General features: G+C 34.2%; 1 protein-coding gene and 1 pseudogene across 33 annotated transcripts in view; both read left to right on the top strand.

Annotated features, from left to right (window-relative positions):
* LOC107503380 (sarcolemma associated protein) overlaps nt 1-23,470 on the top strand; it is a 124,604-nt gene extending 101,134 nt beyond the window's left edge. For 14 of the 33 annotated variants that reach the window (XM_016131564.2, XM_016131557.2, XM_016131551.2 and 11 more), the window contains 7 exons: nt 6,834-6,956; nt 8,100-8,174; nt 10,405-10,725; nt 11,162-11,279; nt 14,057-14,228; nt 17,997-18,131; nt 21,595-23,470. In XM_016131564.2, coding sequence (XP_015987050.1) covers nt 6,834-6,956; nt 8,100-8,174; nt 10,405-10,725; nt 11,162-11,279; nt 14,057-14,228; nt 17,997-18,131; nt 21,595-21,687 — 1,037 coding nt within the window. In that variant the 3' untranslated portion in view covers nt 21,688-23,470. Of the gene's footprint in view, nt 1-6,833; nt 6,957-8,099; nt 8,175-10,404; nt 10,726-11,161; nt 11,280-14,056; nt 14,229-17,996; nt 18,132-20,155; nt 20,246-21,594 lie in introns of all 33 variants that reach the window. The other 19 variants (XM_016131570.2, XM_016131568.2, XM_036219895.1 and 16 more) reach the window with 4 other exon arrangements.
* On the top strand, nt 6,461-6,579 carry LOC118602039 (annotated as a pseudogene).
* Nucleotides 23,471-24,514: the final 1,044 nt, after the last annotated feature.

Here is a 24,514-nt window from a genome sequence, read left to right as displayed (position 1 = left end):
TTAGAATTATAGTGTGCTACTCTTCATATTAGTCATCTAGGATTAGGAAAATAATCTAAAGTAGATTAAACATTCACCATGAGATGTAAATAAAAGGATGATAGATAGCAATAGTACTTTTTTCCTGCAATATTAATCATTTTCAACCAATTTATGCCACTTTTGAAAGAGAAAGATGTGACTCAAACTACAAGTTTTTATATGCTTGGAATCATTTTTCCAAAAAAGGTAAAAAGAGAACTGGAATTCAGTCCAAGCAGTATCTAATGCAAATTTGCTCTTTTTAGGAAACTGTGCCTCTCATGGTTTCAAAGTCTGATAAGACTGTTCTTGGGGTTTAAGGAGTTTCTGTCCTTGGTGATAAGAGAGTTACAGATGATAAGCTGCTTCTTGGTGGTTGTTGCCATTAGGAGTCAAAGAAAGAAAAAATAATGCACAGATTTTTTTGTTTGTTTCTTTATGTTTATTTTGGAAGATGAGGAAGAAAGGCAGTTTGAGCTTCGTGGAAGAAATATCATTTGAGATGACCCTGAAAGTGCGTCATACTATATATGACATATTCAGTGATTAAAAAAATTGAACCTGAAACCTGGTCAAGATTCTAGATTCGGCTACAAACTTGCAGCACATATAAAGAGCTAGGGACGGATTCTAAATGATATGGTAGGGATAAAACAGCAAAATTCAGACTTGAAAATTCTGCAGGACACATGACTCAGTTTTTTCAAGTAAATTGGAAGATTGAGAGAGTGGGAAGGAAAGAGGCATGAGAGATCCTCTAAATTAAGAGAGATTTAAGAGATGTGTCAACTAAATGCAATGTGTGAACCTTATTAGGATCTTCATTCAAACAATCCTACTATAAAAGAAATTTGAGACAGTGGGAAAATTTTAATACTAAATGGGTACTTGATATTAAAGAATTACTTATTATTGGCAATGTGATAATGTTATTAGTCATTTTGGGTTTTTTTTTATAGAGTATATAGATTTTTAAAATTTTTTATTTCATTACTAGTTTCGTGTATACAGCATATTGGTTAGACATTTATATAGTTTATGAAATGATCCCCCTGATTACTTTTTCTCTCCTCTGGCTCTGCACCTAGCCATTATATTACTGCTGGCTGCATTCCCGATGCTGTCATCCCTGGGACCATCCATCAGTTAGGTTTGCTGAAGGAGGAATGCACAAGGCTGAAGAGGTTAAGCAAGATTTAGTGTAGCAGAGTGACAGCCTGGCTGAGCTGAAGATGGCCTCAGCCCTGAATGCGCAAGGGGATCTGAAACTTATATGGAGCTTGAGGCAGGCTTTTTTGGTGGGAATATTTTGGGCGAGTAAGTTGGTGGGGAAGGAAGGAGAGTCCAATGAAGCAGGAGGTGACATGTAGCATTGCCAACCCAAATGCAAGGTCTGGTTCCCACACAAAGGTAAGGGTGAAGTCTGGTTCCCACACTACAGGGGATAGGGCCCTCCTGGACCTAACACCATCAACTACTAATTTGTATTTCTTTAACCGCTCATCCCTTTCTCCCAACCTTCCAACCCCTCTCCCCTCTGGCTATCACCAGATTATCCTCTCTATTTGTGAGTCTGTTTTCATTTAATTTGTTCCTTTTGTTCCTTAGATTCTGCACATACACGAATTCATATGGTATTTATATTTCTCTGTCTGACTTGTTTCACTCAGCATAATAACCTCTTAAGTCCATCCATGTCATTGCAAATGGTAGGATTTCATTTTTTTTTTTTTATGGCTAAGTAATAGTCCATTGAATAAAGAAACCATAATTTTTTATCTAATCCATTGAATAAAGAAACCATAACTTCTTTACCTAATCATCTGTTGATGGGCAACTAGGATGCTTCCATATCTTGGCTATTGTAAATACTGATGCCATGAACATAGGAGTGCATAGATCTTTACAAATTATTATTTTGGTTTTCTTTGGCCAAATACCTAGAAGTGTAATTGCTGGGTCAAAAGGTATATCCATTTTTAATTCTTTGAGGAACCTCCAGACTGTTTCCCATAGTGGCTATACCACTATGAGTAGGATCATGAGAAGATTGAGATATCTTCTCAGAAAAAGGAAATATTAAAAACTACAAGCTAGATAATATGGGTTGGATTTGACAAGTACAGTATACTTAAAGTTTGTTCATATAATCATTTGAGTATTTTATAAGTTGAGGTGATTATTTTGGCAGAATTCAGTAGCTCTGAGCACAGAAATATTAGACCTATATTTGGGGGAGATTGTTGGATGAAGTAGAATAGGTAGAGGTTGGAGGTAAGACAGTCAGTTAGGAGGCTTAGGTAATTATCGAGAGTCTAACCTAGGGTGAGAAATTTAAACCAAAGAACAAAATTGAGGTTTGGGCCCAGTTGTTCTTGTCTTTATCATCTCTTCTTTGGTAATCATCTGGAATAGGCCTGAGAAACAGAATATGAGAGAGAAATGAAAGTCATATATAATTCCAGTGTTTGACCCTGAATGACTGAAAGGATAGTGGTGTTATTAAAAGAAGTATTTATTTCTGGAAGAAGAGGTATCCTGGTGGGGAAAGTGATGGTAGTCCTTTAGTTGTTGCATTAATTTATTTACATTTATTGTGTTTATTTTAAAAATCTATACATTTTAAGTTCAAATATTTTGTATATTAATCAGATAGTTAAGTGCCTGCTGTATGTCTAGCATTGTATTAGGTGGAATATAGTATGTTCCATGTAGTGTGGAACAGAAATGTGAAACATATATACATTTAACATTTGTTACTAAAATGAAAATAATGATAGGAATCCTCTTATTTCTGGAGAAGAAAATGAGAATTTGTTAGAAAAGCATGCTGCTTAATTGTTATTAATATAACTAAGAAGATACCATGATTTATGGAAACAACAATTGAGTTAGAGTGAGAATTCTGGTCCTGTCTCCACTCCCCAGATGTATAAGCCATTTCAGAACTCTAGACCTTTATTTCTTCATCTGTCCAATTAAAGGAATAGGTTACTTGATCTTAAAGGTCTCTTTCAAATCCTGTGTATCTGTGCTCCTTTAAAAATAAATTGAATGCTGTTAAACAATTAGGGAACTTGAAAGGCCTTCCTGGTTTGCTTGGGTTTTACCGTCAAGCTCTAGAAATCAAGCAAAAGAGAACATTGTGTGCTGGGAGTTAGATGCAGTCACAGGGTTAAATGCAGACGCTTGAGCCTGAGCTTTAAAGGATATGCAGGTTTGTAGGAGTAAAGGAGAATGGTATGAGCAAAGATAAGTAAAGAAAGTAGTGATGAGTGTGAGCTACGACAGTGACTATTAGGAATTGAGTATATTAGTGGGTAATGGAAAATAAGTAATGGTGGTTATGGAGAACTTTAAAAGCCACATAAAGATGACAGGGAATCAATGCAGGTTCTTGATCTAAGTTAGAGAATTGCTATAGTATCACAATGAAGGATAGAATGCACAAGGGCAAGATAGATTAAGGATAGGACTTTAGGAAAAAGTGATTGAGGTTCTAAGATTGTGACATTAAACTGGTAATTTCAATAGACCTTTTTAATCATGAAAACTTTCAAACACAAGGAAGGTTGAAAAGGACCAAAAACATGCATATGTGCCTATTGCTTAGATTATACTAACAATTTTTAGTATTTTGCTATATTTTATCTGTCTTGTGTATATATGAAGAAATTTTTCTTTTAGCTTTTTATTTTGATATACTATCAGACTTATAGGAAAGTTGCAAGACTAGAACAAAGAATCCAGGTACCCTTCATCCAGATTCTCCAGATGTTAACATTTCACCCTATGTGATGTTAACATTTTACCAGATTTGATTTTTTCATCTCCCTCTCCCTTTTGCTTTCCCCTCCCTCTCTGTTCCTAAACTATTGAGAGTACATTGCAAGACATGATAGCTTTTACTCCTAAATACTTCAGTGTGAATTTCCTGTTTCTGTTATATAACCACCATACAAGTTGCAAAATTAGGAAATTAACATTGATATATTACTATTATCAAAACACAGATCTTTATTTATATTTTGTTGGTTGTCTCAATAATGACCTTTATGACAAAAGAAAATCCTGAGTCATATGTTACATTCTGTTGTCCTATCTCTTCAGTTCCTCAGTCTTTCTTTGTGTTTCATGACATTGACATTTTTGAAGAGCAAAGTTATTTTATAAAATATTCCTTAGTTTGTCTGTATCTTATGTTTTCTCATGATTACAGTCAAGCTGTGCATTTTTGGTAAGAATGTAACAGTAATAATATTGGGCATCATATCAGGAGGTCTCTGATGTTGAATTATTCTGTCACTGATGATGATAACTTTCTGTAAATATCCTGTAATTCCTCATACTTTTATCTCTTTAGTTTTAGCATCTACTGATGATTCTTGCCTGAATCGGTTATTACTATGTTAGTTGCCAAATAGTGATTTCATAATTCTTTCAACATTTATTAGCTGGCTTTCTACTTTAAGGAAGAGTTTTCTTTCTCTCTTTCCCTCTTTACTCTTCTCCCTTCCCTCCCTTCTCCTATATCAGTGTGAATTCATTGATTCATATAGTATTTGGTGGATTATAATCTGTCACTATCATTAATTATTTCGATGCTCAAAGTGTTCCATATTTGGCCAGTGGGAGCTCTTTATGTCTTTTTGACATGACCCAATCATACTTTGAGCCCTTTTTTTTTCTGACAAAAAAAGATGTTCTCCAGTCATCTTATGCTTTTCCTGGTCATAGCCCTGAAATCAGCCATTTCTCCAATGAGCCCTAGATCTCTTTAGTGGAGAATGGTATTTAGAAACCAATATCTGAGTATTTGTTGTGTTCACTGATTCTAGGCCCACTTGATGGACAGAGTTAAACAATAAATGTGTATGTAGATTATATATACAAACATGTATGTATATATATACAATCTCACATATCTGTATTTCTGTGTCTTTATTTTTCTATACATTCAAATCTATTAGAGTTCATTCTCTATTTTACCCTATGCTGCAGGATTAATTCTATATTCCCTATTTCCATATCTGTAATTCTCTTCTCCAACAGTGAGAAACCTGGCTCCTTTTATCTACAATATATTTATCTGATCATTGTTAGAATACACAGAAAATAGTTTCAGAATTGCCAACCAATGCTTCTGTGGAAAAGAAGGCTTTGTATAGATTTGTGTTTTCTTGGTTTTCAAATTATTAACATGGAACAGTAGTTTTCAACATGGGACAGCTTTACCCGCCCCCCCCCCCACCCTCAAAGGATGTTTGGCAAAATATGGAAATATTTTTGGTGCTTACAACTCAGAGGGAGTGCTACTGGCATCTATTGGGTAGAAACCAGAGAAACTACTAACCACCCCACAACAAAGGCCCCAGAACAAAGAATTATTTCTCCTAAAATGTCAAAAGTGCTAAGGTTAAAAAAATGCTTACTAAGAAAATATCTAGTGAAGGATTTTTTTTTTGCTAAACCACTTGAAAATAAGATGTAAGCATCATGACACTTCCCTCCTAAATATTCCTAAAAATAAGGACATTGTCCTACTTAAGGACAAATCCAGAGATGGGCAGCTAGGACTTTTGCAGACTCCAATGTGTAGTGATGAAAGAAAAGCTTTGTAGTTGTTGTGACAGTGCCCCAGCCACTAGAAAACCTCTCTCTTTATATATATATATGCCCACCCTCATCAAGAGACCGTTTGATAGAAGAATTGATAGGTCGACTAGGATAGATGAACCCAGAATCAAAATTTTTGACAAGGAAAAGAAAGATATAGTCTATGAATATGAAAAAATGTATATGTAACATCTGAGACTTACTGTGATCATATTGTGAAGTTTTATTCTCAGCTCTTTTTTGATAGATTAAAGTTGTTATACCTGAGCTACTTGTAAACCAAAGTAATTGTCAAATAGAATTTGTCAGAAGACTTATAGCCTACCTGATGATTTATTTATTTCAGGCAGTGTTCAGTAGCAGAAAGTTTTAATACAATGAAAGATGAGCAGAGTGAGTAGAGAGGAAAGAAATTACAGGAGGGAGCATGTTTGAGATGTAATGCTAAATCTGATTTATTGCAATAAAACCATTTAAGTGTCATTTAAAATTCAGCAAATATTTGTTATGTGTGTAGTGTTGGAGAAAGCAGTGATGGAAGAGTGAGCACAGTGCAGCTTTCAGCCTAATTTTTATTTTGTATTCCACAACTGGGGAAATCATGCTGAAATGCTTTTTCTTAAAGAAAAGTTTGTTTCTGTTTTTCCATTTCCAATTCAGTTCCAAGTGCAATTTTTCTGACTTGTTGTCAAGAAATTTTTCAATTGATAAAGAATTGCATGATGCTCATTTTACTGAATTTCAAGCCTTACATAAGCTCTACATGAGTGAAATATATATTTTTAGTATATATTTTAGTATACATATTAATCTACATTTTATACATTTTGTCTATGCCACCCTGAACATACCCAATCTCTTCTGATCTCGGAAATTAAGCAGGGTTGGGCCTGGTTAGTAATTGGTTGGGAGACCACTTAGGAATACTGGGTGCTGTAGGCTTAAAAAAAAAAAGTGTACATTTTATAGTACCATGCCATGAATTACTAATATGTATTTAACTGTACTTGTGTTCTTTCTCCATGGTCAAATAACTAAAATGCTTAACATAATTTCCTTCCAAATTTCATACAACTTAGTTGTGCTATGTTGTTTAACTATGCATGTCTAAACATGAAAGAGATTGCTAATCTTTGGTTGTAGAGATTATAGTGTGATACTAACTCTTGCTTTTAAAATAAACATATTTTCATCAGATGACTTACAGGGTGCACAGTCAGAAACTGAGGCAAAACAAGAAATTCAGCATCTTCGAAAGGAATTGATTGAAGCCCAGGAGCTAGCTAGAGCAAGTAAACAAAAATGCTTTGAACTTCAAGGTGAGATCAAGATTACTTTGATTCTTTAGGGGATGTGGCGACAACATGACATAACTGAATGGCCCGAAACTTGCAGTCTGGAGGCATGGTATCTTGTTTCAGAGCCACAGCTTTATTAGATATATGTTTTAGGGACATTCACGTAACCTCTTTGAATTTATGTTTTTCAGATCAATAAAATGAGGAGAGTTCAGTTGCTCTACTTTATATTATTGATGTGAAGATCAAGAAAGACCTATAACAGTGAAAAGTCTTAATAGTTAAATACATTAAGTACAACAAATGGGAAAAAGCCTAATGTATATAAATTAGTTACATCTAATGTTAGCTACTCATTATAAGATAAAGGAGATGTCTATTCCCTGTGACTTTATAGTGTATTCATCAGTAAATGAGAGGAATGAGGCTAGGTTAAGGCATCAAATCTTCTAATGTCCCAACCACTTCTTTTCTAGCAGCTCGCTTATCTGTAGTGTCATAGGCCAGTGGAGTCTGCTATTCCCTAGACCTCACATTTTCTATATCATTCACAGTAAATACCTGGTTGTGGTCAATTAGTACCTTGGAAAGTCTTAGAATGAAGAGAAAGTGAACGGCCTTTGGAATCCTCATGTTCTCTAAGATTGCTTTCCTAACAAGGAGTAAGATTCTCAGAACTGGGAACTTGTTACTGCTTCCTTCCTTTTCTGCTTCTTAAAGAAGTTAGAGTTGGTATTCAACCTCTTAGAGGGTCCAAGCTAATTTATTTAATCATAATAAAAAAATATTAACAAACATCAGTTACTTGTTTAGCATTTACTTTGTGCTTGGTACTAAACATAAAGATTTTAAGTTTGGTTTTTATATATAGATCAAAATGCTGATGAACAACTATTAAGAATGTTTCTCATGTGAAGAATAGTACATATTATCTTGGTGATACAAGATCTAGAAAACCTCACTAAATTGAATAGATTTATTACTTATACTGTTTTGCGCTCCTAAAATCTTTAAACTAACTGCTAATACTGGTAATACTCACTGCCTAACTTTTGTTTCCTTCAGCAAGCTTTAGGAAAGAGTTTTTTTTACAAATTTCCAGCTGCTCAATTCTGAATACTTACATTAACTCACAAAATTAGGTATACTATGTTCTTCTTTTAGCTCTTTTGGAAGAAGAAAGAAAAGCCTATCGAAATCAAGTTGAGGAATCCACTAAACAAATGCAAGTTCTTCAAGGTATGGAACACCTCAAGGGTATTTGAGATTGTTGTTGTTTTGCTTATTTTTAGTGAGTCAAAAGGAATGAAAAATAAGAATGCAGAAGTTTCCCATTTTTCATGGCTTTTGTTCTAACCTAGAATCTGAGGCTATAACTGGGTGAACTTTTTTTTAAAAAAAGAATATACAAAGGAAGATTCCCTCATAATCCAATAATAGACACATGGAATGGGAAGAGCAGGGGTAAAGATATGAGTTTGGTAAGACTGTCACTTTCTAGATTATGTAGTGAGTTACTAGGTTATGTAAGAGAGGGCCGTCAGACAGGAAATCAGTTTGACCCCCTCTGTACATTAGCACTTTTAGCTTTTTGGTGTCATTATTTCTAGTGCTCATAGCACACTCGACATTGCAACAAAAATTACATACCACATGGAATGGAATAGTGCTCCCTGTACTGCCTTCCGTGGTGTAGGCTGCTCTTCATACCTACTGTTTTGCTACCTCTTTGTGGTCTATTGCAGGGTCGTTACAGAAATGACCAGAAAGACCCCTGCCTGTCAAGAGTTTTCTTTAAACTGGAGCTCCAAGTACTGTGAGAGTGTAATTATGAGATATCCTAGGAGAGGTCTTTTTTTCCTATGCCATTGTAAAATTCCTAAAGGAAAATTAATTTACCTTTATTATCAAAAAGGGAACCAATGTTATTTTAAAATTTTAGTTTGAGAGGTAAGATGAGAAGAAATTAAATAGCCAAGCAATTTTAGTTCAGAAGAAATGGAGAATCATTGTATGAGATCTATGATATTTGCTCTAACATATTCCAGAGGGGGGAAAAAATCTTTTGGGGTTTTCTTTTCTTATTTTTGAGTGGAATATTTGAATTATTTAAAATTTTTAACTTTATCATGGTCAAATTAGAATTTCTGAGGTAAGTTGTATATCTTTTTAAGTTGAAAACTTTTTAAACTCATATAGCTTAATGTCATTATCCATTAGCTTATATAAATCTGATTTGAATCTATATTTCCATCCTGTACTGTGTGTGGGCAGTTTTCCTTAAAGGTTCTTTGACATAGTGCTCTTTTATCTTAAAGCTGTCTTACCTAGGCATCATTGAGTGCTCCCCAGTGCCAGCATATGTATTTCAGGACTTTATCCACAAATCCGTGGTCATGTTATCATTGTGTCTTTTCAGATCATGAACCAGTTACCTCTCAAAGCTTCCTATAGACTTAAAAAGCATAATATTTAACGTTTATTTATGGAGCAACCTCCCCCTCTTCCAACCTTAATACTCTTAATATCCTTTCTTCTACCTAAGGAACTTTTCCTATCTATAATTTACTTGAATTATAATAACTAAGATTAATATTTTACTTCTGAACCAAATATGATATTTTACAGATTATTTTTGGTTTGATCATGAGGGCAGGAGACCAAATCTTTTAAAAATGTACCTCTTTGGTTAGGCAGTATTCTTTAATTTTATTAATTCAAACAATAATTCTTGGTTGTTTATTTTGCTAGTATTGGGGATAGAGCACGCAGGAGATGTACAGTTTAGTGGAAAAGAGAAACAATAAACAAATAATATAATGTAGCATCCAGTGGGGACAGAGTAAACAGTAGAGAATGACAGAGAGCTATTTTTAGATAAGTCATCAGTGAAGTCTTCTTTAAGGAATTGACATTTGAACAGAAAATTCAATCGAGAACATCAAAGGTTTTTCTAATGCTTACCATTTGACCAAGCAATTCTATGTCAAGGGAATTTACCCTAAGGAAAAAAGTCAGGATTGTGTTATAAGCAACACTGTTTCTAGTAATTAAAAACTAAATAGCCTACAATGTCTAAAATAAAGAATCAGCCAAAAAAGTTACAGTATAGCTATTTTTTGTTGTTAAAAAATGTTCATCACAGGCAGGATAGAGAATACTACATATATTATGATTGCTTCTTATTTTTTGTTTTAATGTGTATAAATGCATAGAAAATATCTAGAAGGATTAAGTAGCAAATGTTAAAAGCAATTTGTGTAGGGGAAATAAAGATCACTTTTTTTTTTCTCTTTGTGTTTCTGTATTTTGACATTCTGCATTAAACAGATTGTTTCTAAGTTTAATGACAAGCAACAAACAGCTGTGACAACCTGAGCTTTTTAGTAACTATAGTCTCATATGGGCCGTTTTTTATTCCTAATTGCTATGGATTAAGAAAATGATGGATAAATATATACTTTTGTAGCTCAACTGCAGAGGTTACACATCAATATTGAGAATCTCCGGGAGGAGAAGGACAGTGAAATCACAAGCACTCGAGATGAATTGCTTAGTGCCCGAGATGAAATTTTGCTTCTTCATCAAGCAGCAGAAAGGGCTGCCTCTGAGCGGGACACTGACATTGCTTCTTTACAAGAAGAGCTTAAGAAGGTGCGAGCTGAGCTTGAGCGGTGGCGAAAAGCAGCATCAGAATATGAGAAAGAAATCACTGGTCTTCAGAACAGTTTTCAGCTTCGATGTCAGCAGTGTGAGGATCAGCAGAGAGAGGAAGCAATAAGGCTACAAGGTGGATAAATGTATTTTATATTAAAGCTCTTACCTCTTAACATTGATAACTTGTACAAAATAACCATTCAAGCTGTTTTTCTCTTTGATAACAATTAGTTGTATAAAGTAGTATTCTTATATTAGGGCTATAAACATTCTTTAATTCTGCAATAAACTTAAATTTTTTATAATTTTATATTTTATTTAAATACTATTAAAAAGTATTCGTCTTATAAAAGTGAAGTAGGAAAAAATATTACAAAAGTTCAAGGTGATGGAATTTCCCTGAGGTATATATAGATGCAGAGTAACAAATCTAAGGATAACCATGTAAAATCTACTTGTTTTTACATAGGAAAAATTATGTTCTTCTCTGAAATATTTCCCTTTATTCCCTGAATTACTATGGAAGTTATGTTCCTATATTTAACAAATATGTTTTGGGACTCTTTTAGGTGAACTAGAGAAGTTGAGAAAGGAATGGAATGTATTGGAAACTGAATGTCATTCTCTAAAAAAGGAAAATGTTTTGCTATCGTCAGAACTGCAGCGTCAAGAGAAAGAATTGCACAAGTATGCAAGACCTCTTTTTTAGCTTCAAGATATTTCTTTATCTCATACTTTCATCTAAATTAAATTTAATTTTGGTACTTAAATATCTTTTTGGAGCAAAATGTTCAGCCAGACTCTATTTGACTATTTGGCAGGTTAACCATGCTAAGTAAATGCATCAGCATTTTTTTCCTACACACATCATCATACATTTCCTTTCCTTTTGATGTGCTCATGGAATACGGATTCATTAAATGCTCCCTCCCAAACAAACAAACAGCAAAAATCTATAATTAGTGATTGAACTGGCCCTATAAACTAAATGATAGTAAATTTCAATTACAAGTTTGCTTTTCTTTCATGCCAGTGATCCCTTCTTTTAATAAGGGTGATCAGAAGATAACTATAATAAAGAATTTATACTATTGAAAATTACAAAATCAGCTTCTGAATTTCAAAGAGGGTTATATAAAGAGTAATATATAAGATTAAAACTTCTCTAAAACCAGTTAAATATTTCTAATATTCAGTACCTTACAGGCAAACCAGTGAATACAATAGATTTATTTCAACAAAATTTTTCCCTAAAAATTTAATCTGTTCTGTATTTATATTTAAACAATGTGTTCTAATTCAGAACATGATAGTAGTATATGTTTATTATTGAAGCCACTCTTAATTAACCCATCTCTTTCCTCTCAGTACACCAAAAATGGAAGTCATCATTCTTTCATTAGCCTTGTGGTTGCACTGTTCAAGGGCATTGAGGTTAGCAAAAACTCAAGGTCAGTTTCTGTATAAAACAAGCTTTAGGGAAAACAGTAAAAAAAAGACTAGATATATCAAAAGAGTAAGCCTCATTATCTGCTTATAAAAACAAAAACAATTATAATGATTATACATTTTTAAAAAGCAAGAACCATTTGAAGGAACAAGATGTGCTAATTTATTCTCTAAAACTCCTTCTTATAATACCATATGTTCTCAATATCAATATCTATAAAGCATTTTCTCTTCCAGTGTCATATCTTTATGTAGTTTTTTTGTACATTTATGTGTGTTTTTAATGTTTAGAGATAATAATAAAAAATACAACAAATGTTTATTCATAATATATAAAAGTTTGTAAAAGCAATTCTAAAATATGAATAGGACATAATAAAGGCCCCAAATATAAAAATATATATGCATACATATACACACACATATGAGTGTACCACACATATAGGCAAATTGTTTGGTTATAAAGTATGTGTAGACACTCAAATTCTTTATATTTGGAATACATTTGGATCTTAGTGATTCCACTTAGTTTAGTATTCTAACAAGTAAGAAATACTGATTTTTGATTACTGGTATTGATTCTCTTAAATTATTCTTGTTTTGGAATTATTGATATTTTAAAAATTCAGACTTGGGCCCTCATTTTTGAAATGTGATTAATAATTGGAAACTGACAGAGTATTAAATGTTATATTTTTACTTCAAATTTTAAGTATTGAAAAGTAAACCAACAAACTCCTTATGAGTTAGAAGCATATGGCTTAAAAATATTAGGTCCCAGTGGGTGGACTGACTATATTAGATTATTGGTCAAGTTGTCTGCCTAAACTCACATAAAGTATTTAAAACAAATTAATTTTTTTTCTTAAACTTTTCTTGTTTAGTAGTTCTCTAAATTTATTTGGTAAGCCTCCTCCCCAGCATACTTGTATTTAGAAGCTAGTGCTTTTGTTAACAGGGTCTCATCTGCCATTTAGTCCCTAGCTTTATTGGTCTGACAACATCAGACCCGCCCCCTAAGAATCTGCCTAGCATACAGTTGGAATGGGATTTATAATGTATAGTACCTCAGTTACAGTTTTGAGTCTGAGTCTTACAGTTCATCCTGAGGGGCATAAAGCTGTCATTGTGAAAACCTGTTTTCCTTTAACTACTTCTTTTGTAGATGGAAGCCAAATTCTTTAACACAGCTGCATTATACAGGTCTTTTGTTCTTTGTCATCTGTAATATAGAAGGAGTCAAACAAAGAATTTCTGTTTATGCCTCTCAAGCTGGTTTGCTAGTGTGTAAATTGGAATTATTTTTTCCATCAAGTTATAAAAGTAATTGTAGAATTTAAGCTAGAAAACAGCCTCAGATATTGAGTTCTGTCTTGTTTGGCAGTGGCCTGGGACACCCCTTGTGTTATTTGTGTCTGTATAACATGATACCTAGCACAGATCTAAGAACTCAGAAAATGCTTACTCAGAATGAAATTATACCAGTTAAATGACTTGCTCAACATCCCACAGCTAATTAGTGGCAGAGCTGGGGTCTAGAACTCAGTCTCTTTGTTCTTTGTCCTGGGCTTTTTCATAGTTTGGTGTATCTTCTCATTTGAGTAGGTTTATCTTTACTTGATTTGTCAGTGGCTCCTAAACTTTAAGGTTTTGTCCCCCATCCTATTTGTTAAGTACTTAAACTTGTAATAGTTGAAATATGTGCTGTTCTTTCCTGTAGAAGACCTACACTGAATCTTTTTATGATGCAGTTAGTATAATGTGATATAATAAAATATACACTTAGTCACCTCCTACTTGTTTTTAAATTTTTAACCGTTGTGTATATTTGATCATCTGAAAATAAGACACAGCTTTAAAGTTGCCTTTTTTGATATTTTAACACTTTTTACTTACTATTCCTTTTTACACTTTTCTTTCCTCCTCTGAAATCTAGTCCATCCCTCCAGGTGAAATGTATAAGGAATTAGACTTTCTGCTATGTCTATTTCTACATGTCAATATTTCTTTTACAGTTCTCAGAAGCAGAGTTTAGAGCTTACCAGTGATCTCAGCATCCTTCAGATGACTAGGAAAGAGCTTGAGAATCAAGTGGGATCCTTAAAAGAACAGCATCTTCGAGATTCATCTGATTTAAAAACTCTTCTCAGTAAGGCTGAAAACCAAGCAAAGGATGTACAGAAAGAGGTAAAGTGAAAAGACATGAGCCCAGTTATGGTTAGGCTTAAAGCTGAAAGCAAATCAGATATTCATGCTAGTTAGAAATAAAGTCATTACCTATCACAAAATTGATACTTGGAGCATTTCTACATGGTTATTTCTAGCTGTATATCATGGTACACATATAGAGAATTCATTAGTAGGGTTTAGCCTTAAAAATATAAATATACAAAATTACATTAAAATTTTTTCTCTACCAATTAGTTAACCTATATGAAAAGCCTTTTGTACCAGATCACTCAATTCATTGTTTCTCTTTCAAAGACAATACCTTATTTTACTTAGAATACTTGAGAAAGCAAACTAGGGCCACACCATCATGCTCTTTAAACATTTCAGGTGAAACTGGCCTGAGAGGTTACTTAAAATTCATATAGACAGCCAGCAAAACACGTGTTCTGTGACCTTTTACTTCTTTCCTCCTACTCTGGCCTCCATTACTCTTTTCCCTTTTTCACAAATATGGATGCTTTCTTTTCATGTCATTTTGCTTAAAACTTTGACTTGGTGTCTTTTTAAAAAATCATGTTAAAAATGGTGAGAATTGACTTTGGAGCAGAGACCCCACCCAGCCTCTTCCTGAGCAAAGCCTTGAAGTTGACTGTAGGGCCATAAAAGCTGTGTTCAGTCCTTCTGGCCTTATACTACTCCCTACATTGACTCCTGACCAGCTCCGGGAATGGAGAAGGATGACGCATCTTGATCTGCTGGTTAGGACCCACCTCAGTTGTAGATTCTCTTACAAGAAGGATTTGTTATAAATAGACGGAGGGTGAAGACAATTCTTTGTCTTTAATAATGAATTTTCTTGAAATTGTTTTTAGAAGATCTGTTTAATTAATATAGTTTTTCTTTGTGCTTTTTCCTTTCCTTGTGGTATCCTGAACTTGGAAATGATTATTGTTTTTCTGTCTTCATGTTTGTTCCTAAAGGAAAAAAAAAAAGAAAACCTGTAACATTCTTTATTTATATGTGGCCATATTGATTTTGTAATATATTCATTTATATCCTCTTGCTAAGGATATTTGTTTTGGGAGAAATCTCATTTTATTTAGTTTGAATACAAATTTTGTGCCAAAGTAAATATCCTGGCATTTAATACTGTAAGCACTTTGTGTCCTTCCAGTCCATATGCCATAATTCTTTCAAAATCTGGGAAGAATGCTGTGGTTGGAAGATGATTCTATTGTATGTTACTATGAATGCATTAATCATTTTGTTGCATTATTTGTTTGTCTGCTTTTGGTCACTACACAATCAGTGCAAAATGCTTTAACTGTTTCCACAAGTGGCAGTGGCATGTTGCCACAACATCTAAATTGTTGATAGCCTTTGGATTGCATTAAATGCAGCACATTTAAAAATATGTCTGATCTTGTCAATATGTTTCTTTCCTATTTTCTTGTTCATTGTTTTCCATTGTCAAATGATCTGTAGTCATCACAGTCTTTTGTAATGCAAAATTGCTTCTCTTTCTTGTTTGTCCTGATGTCAACTATTTGATACTAGTCTGTAACTAAAATGTTCTTTAACGAGGTTCTTATATCTGTGTAATCCACTGCAAATATTTTTATTAATGCACATATATTCCCTTTCAATATCTCCTTTTTGTTCTTTCTCTCATAGAATCATGATTAATATACATAGTACCATGATTATGTATCTTCAGCACTCTAAAAGGCTAAAATATTACAAGCTAATAAGCAAGTCCAGATAGGATTATTTGTATGTAGAAAAACCAAAGGTGTTGGTATATTGTGTGGTATTTCCCCTTCAGTCACAACTTAGCTTATTTCTCACCTCTGAGTTAGAAAGCAAGATGGAGCAAAAATGACATCCAGTGAGATGTGAAACTAAGGCTGCAGAAGGTGACCTTTGCTCCAACAATTAAATTTTTATATATGGCAGCTTTTATTTGAACATTTAACAAAGGAAAAGTACATGAAAACAGGAAACTTTAATCATCAGTAATAAGAGAAGAATAATGGTATATCACTTTTATATTTGACTTAAGAATTCGTAATACATTGAACATACAAGTCCACCCTGCAAAGACTGACTCAGGCAAGTTGCTTGGCTTCGCCATCTTGCACTGAGGCCAGAGTCCTTCCCACCCAACTCACATGCTGAAGGTAAACAGCCGGATCTTCCTGACCAAGCTGCCTTCCTGTCATTCTGCTTCACAGCTCTTGCAATGGAGAAATGACTAAGCGCTTTGATGTCAAGGGCAGGCTGGGTGTGAGAATGGTGGAAAAGGAAAGTAAGGGAAAATTTAGGTTAGCAAAGCACTTTTCACTTATTTTTTAGTCCTTGTTAAGAATTGAACTATTGAGAATTGATTATTCTAAGGTTCGAAGACTAGTCTAGGTACACTGAATTTGCCTTGGCAGCTGCTCATAGCCTGCATTCTGGAAGGAAGTCCATAGATCCCACAAAAAAAAGCTGTCATAAAGTCCATGAATCTTACTCCTCAGTTCATTCTCTGGCATACTACCTGGACTTGTTTTGAGAATATTTTTGGTAGGTAATAGGGAACTCCTTTCATATTTTACCTCCGTCTCTGTACCCATATCTTTCCTTCCATGTTCTGGTGACGTCTCTGCTGACCCTAATTCCCCTGCCTCGATTTCCTCTAATGTTTTTGTACATTTGCATAAGTTCCTAAATAATCATTCCAAGGTATTTGCATTATTCAGAAACACCATATAAAGGTATCCTTTATTGAGGAATTTCTAGGATATAGGCATAAAAGAGCTGGAGACTTTCCAGCCTCATGGGCTATATTTAGGGAAAAGGAAAAACCTTTTCTAGTATGCCAGACCTATGGTATATTTTATACTTAGCCCTTGTATTTCTTTCTTCCTTCTAAAAACTTCAGAATGGGGCAACAGAGGCCAAGACAGAAGTACAGCCAGCAGCAGAACAGTCATTGTTCTTTGGGAGCCCAACTTGCATATAAGATACAATATCTGAAAGTAGAACCAGTCTAGAATTCCTGCCTCCGGGGGCATTTAAAGTAGGGGCAAATCATACCAGGTTTCCCAACGACATCACCTGTGTAAAAGGGATAACTACTGCATCTGAAAGTCAAGTTATATACAGTGAACTGTTTTTTCAGAGCAGGAAGTAGCTTCAGAACTATAGAAAAATGTCAGAAAAGATTTTTAAAAATTATTTTTAATTGATGCTTATAAGTTTAACTGGAGAGATAGAAATGTCCTCAATCATAGTGGTTGGTACCTTAGATGTATTTCTTTGCTTCATTTGCCTATAAATTCACCTATCCAAAACACTTGTTATATCCTATATACCCTGTATAAAGGAAGGCCTAATGGGAATTAATACTTTGGACTTCAAGGCCGACATTGCTTACCAGGATATAAACTTCCTAACCTTGCTATTTAATTAGGCTGTAGAGTTTTCTTCACCTCCTTTCTTTTGCTCAGTTTGAAATTTTGCTTTTCTAACTCAGTGGGAAAAGTGATCCTTTATATGACACAATGGTGACTTCTCAATTTTTAATTTTTTTAATTTCAGAAAATTCTTACATATAATCAAGTTAACATTAAAGAATCTTATTATTAGTGCAAATGATTCTTATTCTCCTTAAAATAAAAAAGGCTTGACTTTGGTGTTGCAGGTAACTAAATAGATCTGCTATATAAGCCTAACTAGGACCATAACTTCATACCCATTTTAAGTTGAGTCTGCACACTCTTTTTTCTTTGCCTTTAGTACGAAAAGACACAGACTGTACTGTCAGAACTGAAGTTGAAGTTTGAAATGACTGAGCAGGAAAAACAGTCAATCACAGATGAGCTCAAACAGTGTAAAGACAACCTGAAGCTGCTCCGAGAGAAAGGAAATAATGTAAGTCTTTGCAAACTTGACTTAGCTTTGATTGAAAGGCAGGTGAGGGCCCTGAAATTGATTTTTCAGAGGATTTTATTACTGACTTGAGAAACTAAGGCCTGTAATAAACATGAACTAAACTTTTCATTATGAAATGCTATGATGGAATAGTTGTGCTGTGAGGTGTTTTTTTTAGTAAGAATTTCCCCCTTTATTCTGTTCCCCTAGAAGAGCCTAAAGACTACTTGGAGGATGAGCCTTGTTTGTAAGAAAATAATTACCTGAGAACTGTCAGTTTTTCCCAGATGAATCTGAAGTTCTATCACTAAACCATCATCTGGCTCTTGTTTTTCCCCTGCTGGGAAATGAAGCACTGTACCACCAGAGACTCACCTAAGAAAGAGTAGTTCATATTGACTCCTTAGCATTTGGCTGTATCTAAAAATGGAGACTTAATTATGGTTTTCATTTTATACTGGTAAAAAATATACCAAGGCATATTCCTAAAAAGCTTAATGTCTTTTCAGCATCCTATAAATATTAGGAAGTATTTGGTGAGTTTCTGTAGGGGTGTGTTGGCGGGAGAGTTCGGGGGGAGGGAGGGAAAGAGAAGTTGGAACATTTTAGTATAAATTGAGTTTAATATTGTTTTGTATTTGCTAGAAAGGCAGATGGTCTTAAAAAGATGTTATACTAAATAAATGTTGTGTTATATGTTTTGGTGGTCATTACCTTTGTGGGCCCTAACTGATGGATGATGTTCAGTGTAGTTGGTTGTGCTCTGACTTATTTCAAACTCTTGTCATGGCTTGGACACTGCAGTGAGTGTGAGTCACACACTTCCTACAGTGGAAGGCACTTTCCTTAACTCGCAGCACAAATACGAAAGAATGATGTTGCATGGCCATCACAGAATGCTCATGAGTTGTGTCCAACTGTCCTTTGCTAAAGAAAGTCTTAGTTTTTTAGAAAATAAAGCTTGTTGCTTAGTTGGAATCCTTTTAGAAGTTAATGAATTGAGTCTGGAGGCTTTATGCTAAGCAAAAATAAATTGCATTTATTTTGAAAGTGTAGATACAGAACTCTTCTGAAATCATATCATAATGGTTTGGTTACTTCTTTCTTTTATGTTAATCCGTATCCTTCTGAGTATGGAATTTCAGTTCACCTTCCACTAAATTAACCTATGAAGACATCTAGCATAATCAGAATGGATCCCCCTGTACTATTTAGAACCTTTCAAAAGTAACCTTGCTGTTATTTATAGTTGTACAAATAATTTACCTTAAGGGTAAATTTTTTATGATATTGGACTCATGGTACTGAAATATTACTCTGTAATATTCATTGTGGTCATTTTCTTTTACTTTTAAAAATGGATTATATTCTGGTAATATAACCGAAAGCATCGGCCTATTCCTGGCTTTCCTGTTTTGGTGTTTCGGTCCATTGTGGTAGAGAAAGGTACAAGCAATACTGTTGAGTCCTTGCCTGTCTTCATATACCAAATGTTTATCATAAATTGTATCAGATCTCTTGTTTGGTTTAGGAAGCACGCATCACAGGGCACTTATTTTTAAACTTGAATGCAATATCACCTCAGGCAAAAGAGTTTTGGTTTTAAAAAAGGTTTTGATGGAGCAATAAAATAAACTTCAATCATTTCCAATGTACTCATTGTTAAATAATGGATTCCAAGTATGGAACAAAAATAATGTACTGTCAAGCAGAGCATCAGTTATTGAGGTGTTGTCACTGCTCTGTCTTAACATGCTACATTTCATTAGGATTCTAAGGACACCCACAATGCCATTGCCTCCAGCTCTTCCTTTTAAACTGATAGTCTGCCAACTTACAAACCACAGTCCATTCTGGATTGTATTAGATGTCTTTAAAATGTTTGATTCAGTGCAAAACCTGAGTGCTATTACTTCTATTACCTCAGTCTTCCTACCCTTTCTCCCACCTCCCTGAGGTCTAAATCATCTTATCTGATTTTTTTTATAGCATAAAATGATTTTAATATCCCTTCCCTTCTTTAGCCTTCCATATTACAACCCGTCCCAGCCGTATTCATCGGCCTATTCCTGGCTTTCCTGTTTTGGTGTTTCGGTCCATTGTGGTAGAGAAAGGTACAAGCAATACTGTTGAGTCCTTGTCTGTTTGTCCCCGTCACCTGTTTGTGCCATATTTGTAATATAATGCATGGCAAAACCACACAGGTATTTTGTTACCTGAAGCAAACCCTTCATTTAGTATGCCATGTATTGTGTCATATGAATGAACTGAACAATCAACTAATCACATAACATTTTGTCTTGTTGCCTTCGTAGTAATGCTAACCGTGAATTAATTTCAACCTAACCAGTTTTTAATATTCTGCCTTTAACTCAGTCTTTGTCTCTAGCAAACTGGAGTAAGCTATAAATTTCTGCAATATTAGTGACCCCTTCCCAATTATATTTTTAATCAAATTTGAATGAGAAATGAAGAGTTTGCCTCTTTGAAGTTTTCAGCCAGCTTTCTTCCTCCTTCTACCTTCCCTCTTCTTTTCCATAGTGTAGTTTCTTCGCACCATGGCCATAAGATTAAAAAGGATGAGATTAGCATAATGGACCATTGACTTAAAATCTCAGCCCCAATGTGCATTTACTTATGAGAGTAAACCTATCTCACATCTTTCTGAGCCCTGATCTGCAACAGTAGAATATATCTTCAATAGCCAGCTTTCTCAATAAGACTCTAAGAATGTAGTGAAAGTAAAGCTATCAACCAAAGCCAGTTGATATGTAAAGCCCTCTGAAAGTTGACAGGGACCAACCCATCCATGTTTGCCTCAGCAGGCATGCATGTTAATAGATTATATGAGATTATATGACATTATTACACTGGACATGGTCTTTACCAAAAGTATCAGATAGCTCGGGTCCCTAAATAGCACTTCTCCATCTTGAACCCCATCTGATTTTGTCTTATATGGTTTCAAATCAGGATCAAAAGTTAGACCACTTTTTTTCTATCAACTTACGCACCAGCCCTTTGTATAAAGCTACCCCACCAGTTGAGTCTGGTTTTTATCAATAAATAAACCTTTTTCGTAGAAACATAGTGTAGACATCTGTGTACATAAGTTAGTCGTAATATACGGGTACCAGAATAAATAAAGCAGGCTGAGCCCAGAGCATTTCTTAGAAGTCACTGTTAGGTTTCAACTGTAACAAAATTAAAGGCTACCCAAGACTTTGCTGAGATATATCAGGCTTCCACACAATGGTCCTCTAAAAGAGCTCCTGCTGTTATGGCTCTCCTCACACCTGCACTCCCTCACCTTTATTTCTTTTCTTTTTAAAATGTATTCTTATGCAAAGATAAGGTTTTTCTAATATTCTGAGTACTCAGGAATCTCTGGAACCCAACAGGTTAATAGGTATGAAAAGAGAGGGGAGAATGTGATATTGACTCTTGGTTTCTTTCCACACAGAAACCCTGGCCCTGGATGCCCATGTTGGCTGCCCTGGTTGCAGTGACAGCCATCGTGCTGTATGTGCCGGGTCTGGCCAGAGCTTCTCCGTGAGAGTGTTTCTTGAGTCCGTACACCGTCTCCCTCTAGAAGCTGGCATCACACTCATGCTGGGGACAGACAGAACCATTTTCTTCCTTTTTACCTCTTAAAACAGCAGAAGTGCAAGAATACAGCTGTAGGGTCATTGCTTTAAATTATATAAAATGTATCTGTCTATAAAGAGAATATAAAATTGTGACTTTATTCTTCTGTAAGCAATAATTTGCTTGCAATTTTTCATGTAATTTTTAAATTAGTATGTTGAGATTCTGAATATTATGGTGGCCTAAAGTAGGCTTCTTGGTACACCAAATTATTTATAACATTAAATTTATGGGTATTTTACTCTGAATTTTAATGACCAGATAATTCATTTTTCTGATTCGATAACTACCCAAACCAAACAGCCAATACATACATGGGAAGAGAGGCCCTGTGTGCTCAGTGCCTATCAGTTTGAAATATATACACATATATATATATTTTTTACATATTTACGCCATTTTTACTTGTTATAAAACCACTGAGCTATTGGGAACAAGATTTAGAGACAACTCTGCGTGGATTTTATTTTATTTTTTAAGAGAAATAATGCACTTGGAAAAATATTCTGTTCTAGTGATAATTTGAGGAATATGTGCACGCTTGTTCAGCCTTAATGTGACTTGATGATGTGGAGGACATCAACTTTGAAAAACTTTCCATGAGAGTGTGTATTTTCTTGAGCAAACTAAAGTATTTCTGGGAGCAAAAACATAGTAATTATATAATTTCAGTGCAGTAAACCAAACTGTTGAGTCAATTGGAATGTAATTTATTAAACCTCATGTATTTAAAGAGATATTTTCTTTTAAAGCCAAGTTACTTTCATATACAGCATTTTAGGAAGCATGGTTTTTTTTTCTATCATCTCTTCCTCCAAGCATGTTTAATTGAAGAAAGAATTAATATCTCTTTAGATAAGCTTTTACTGACTTAATTTGGTTATGATATTTCAAAGCTAACTGATGTTCGAGGTAAGCTATTGTTACCTACCAACAGATTTCCTGGTTGGGTATGCAACTGGTTATTTTCTTTTTATTGTTGTTAATTGGGACATTCTATTAATGAGAAGCACTATTCCCAAGATTAATAATGTTCCATGCACAATGAAGCACCTAAACACTGCTTGATGTTATAAATTTAAAACACAGAAGTAAAAGTTTAGCTATGGTTTTGTGCAGCACCACAGTTACGTCAATAAAGTTTATTTAGGTCATAGAATATCTTAAAGTATCACATGGTTAAATTTTTCAGTCAGTGAAGACTGGGAGGGAATGTCAGTGAATTGGCTTAAATGTTCTGTGGCAATCCACAGGCCTAGCCAAGTATTGAAATAGAAGTTTAGGACATAATTTGCCTTGTGATGTTTGGCAGTCATTGTTTATACTTTAAAAGGCTATATTTTAAGCTATTTGGGATTTGCTGTTCGGGGATCACTAGATTTATGGAGGAATTAGTCCACAAATGACTTGTAGAAAAAACTGTCATTTCATCATTTTCTGTTGCAGGAAGCCACTCCACCACAGAATGCTAATATGCCAGTGGTACCCAGTACCTCCTGTATATAGGTTATTGCAAATATTGTTCTGAAATGCTTAACTTCAGAATTACATTTTTTAAAGTAAATAATTGTTTTAAATCTATTTTGTAAAGATATAAAGTACAATAGAATTTCTGGAGTACAGATTAAACTATTTGCACTAACACACGTGATGTGCATGATTTAATAAAATAACTTTACTCTCCCTATGTATTTTTGAGTTGGATATCATTGAAATTCTTAGTGCTGACTCTGCTATTGGATTGTTAATAAGTCTTTTCTTAAAATAACTCTTTATGCAACATAATATATGTTTGATGTTCTTCAGGGTTTAAAAGAAAATACCGAGCTGTTTCCTCCAGGTTTTATTAGCCTTTTATTTAACTTTTCTAATTTTTTTCTCTTTTACTATAGTTATTGTTAAAACATGACTCACTTGCCAGACAAGTCTCTTTAAACATAACGTCTAGTATCAATATTTACTTTATTCAAATTGAATAAATGAGTTTTTGTAGTTACTGCCAGTTTTTCTTACAAATATAAATGAGCCTATTCATAAGCAATACCTCCACTTCACTTCCAGGTTAAATAAAGAGTGGGATTATTCACTGGTAATGATAGAGTCATTAAGAAATTTTACTCATAGCAGTTAAGAATTGAACAACCATATAATGATACATTTTAGAATTACTCAAAGGCATTATATGGCTGGGTCAGAAAAGGCAAAGAATGTGGCATTTGATGCTAAACAGAACTGTTTTCAGCATTCTGGCTTGCCTTTTATCAGCTATATTGCCTTGGGCAAATCATTTATCTTCTCTGAGTCTCTAATTTCCTCACTTATAAAATGGAGGGAAAAATATCTATATTTTTAGTGGTGGTATAAAAATTTAAAAGATAATGTATGTGAACTGTCTTTCAAGTGGCAAATAAGTATTTATGAGAATGTTATATTAGAAAAAAATACTACAAATATTTAAGTGAACCATTACAGCTATTTAAAATGAATTGACTCAAATGTCATGACTTTCTATGTTGTGAATGAGATACAACTACAAAGTAATGAATCCAAAGAAATCATCTTCTCTGTTGTGTCTTTGGGATATGCCTAGTTTGATAATGAGCCAATTGCTTGCAACAGTTTGGAATGCCTGTTGTAACTGCCAATTGAGAGCTACATTGATTCTCATGTGAAAACCAGTCACATTGCTGAATAATCAGAGGCTTTCAACCAAAAATAATATTGCCTAACTTGAT

Source organism: Rousettus aegyptiacus, unplaced genomic scaffold, assembly GCF_014176215.1.
Source record: "Rousettus aegyptiacus isolate mRouAeg1 unplaced genomic scaffold, mRouAeg1.p scaffold_m13_p_4, whole genome shotgun sequence".
Lineage (NCBI taxonomy): Eukaryota > Metazoa > Chordata > Mammalia > Chiroptera > Pteropodidae > Rousettus > Rousettus aegyptiacus.
The sequence above is the reverse complement of the archived record's forward strand: the minus strand, read 5'-3'. Positions and strand labels throughout refer to the sequence as shown.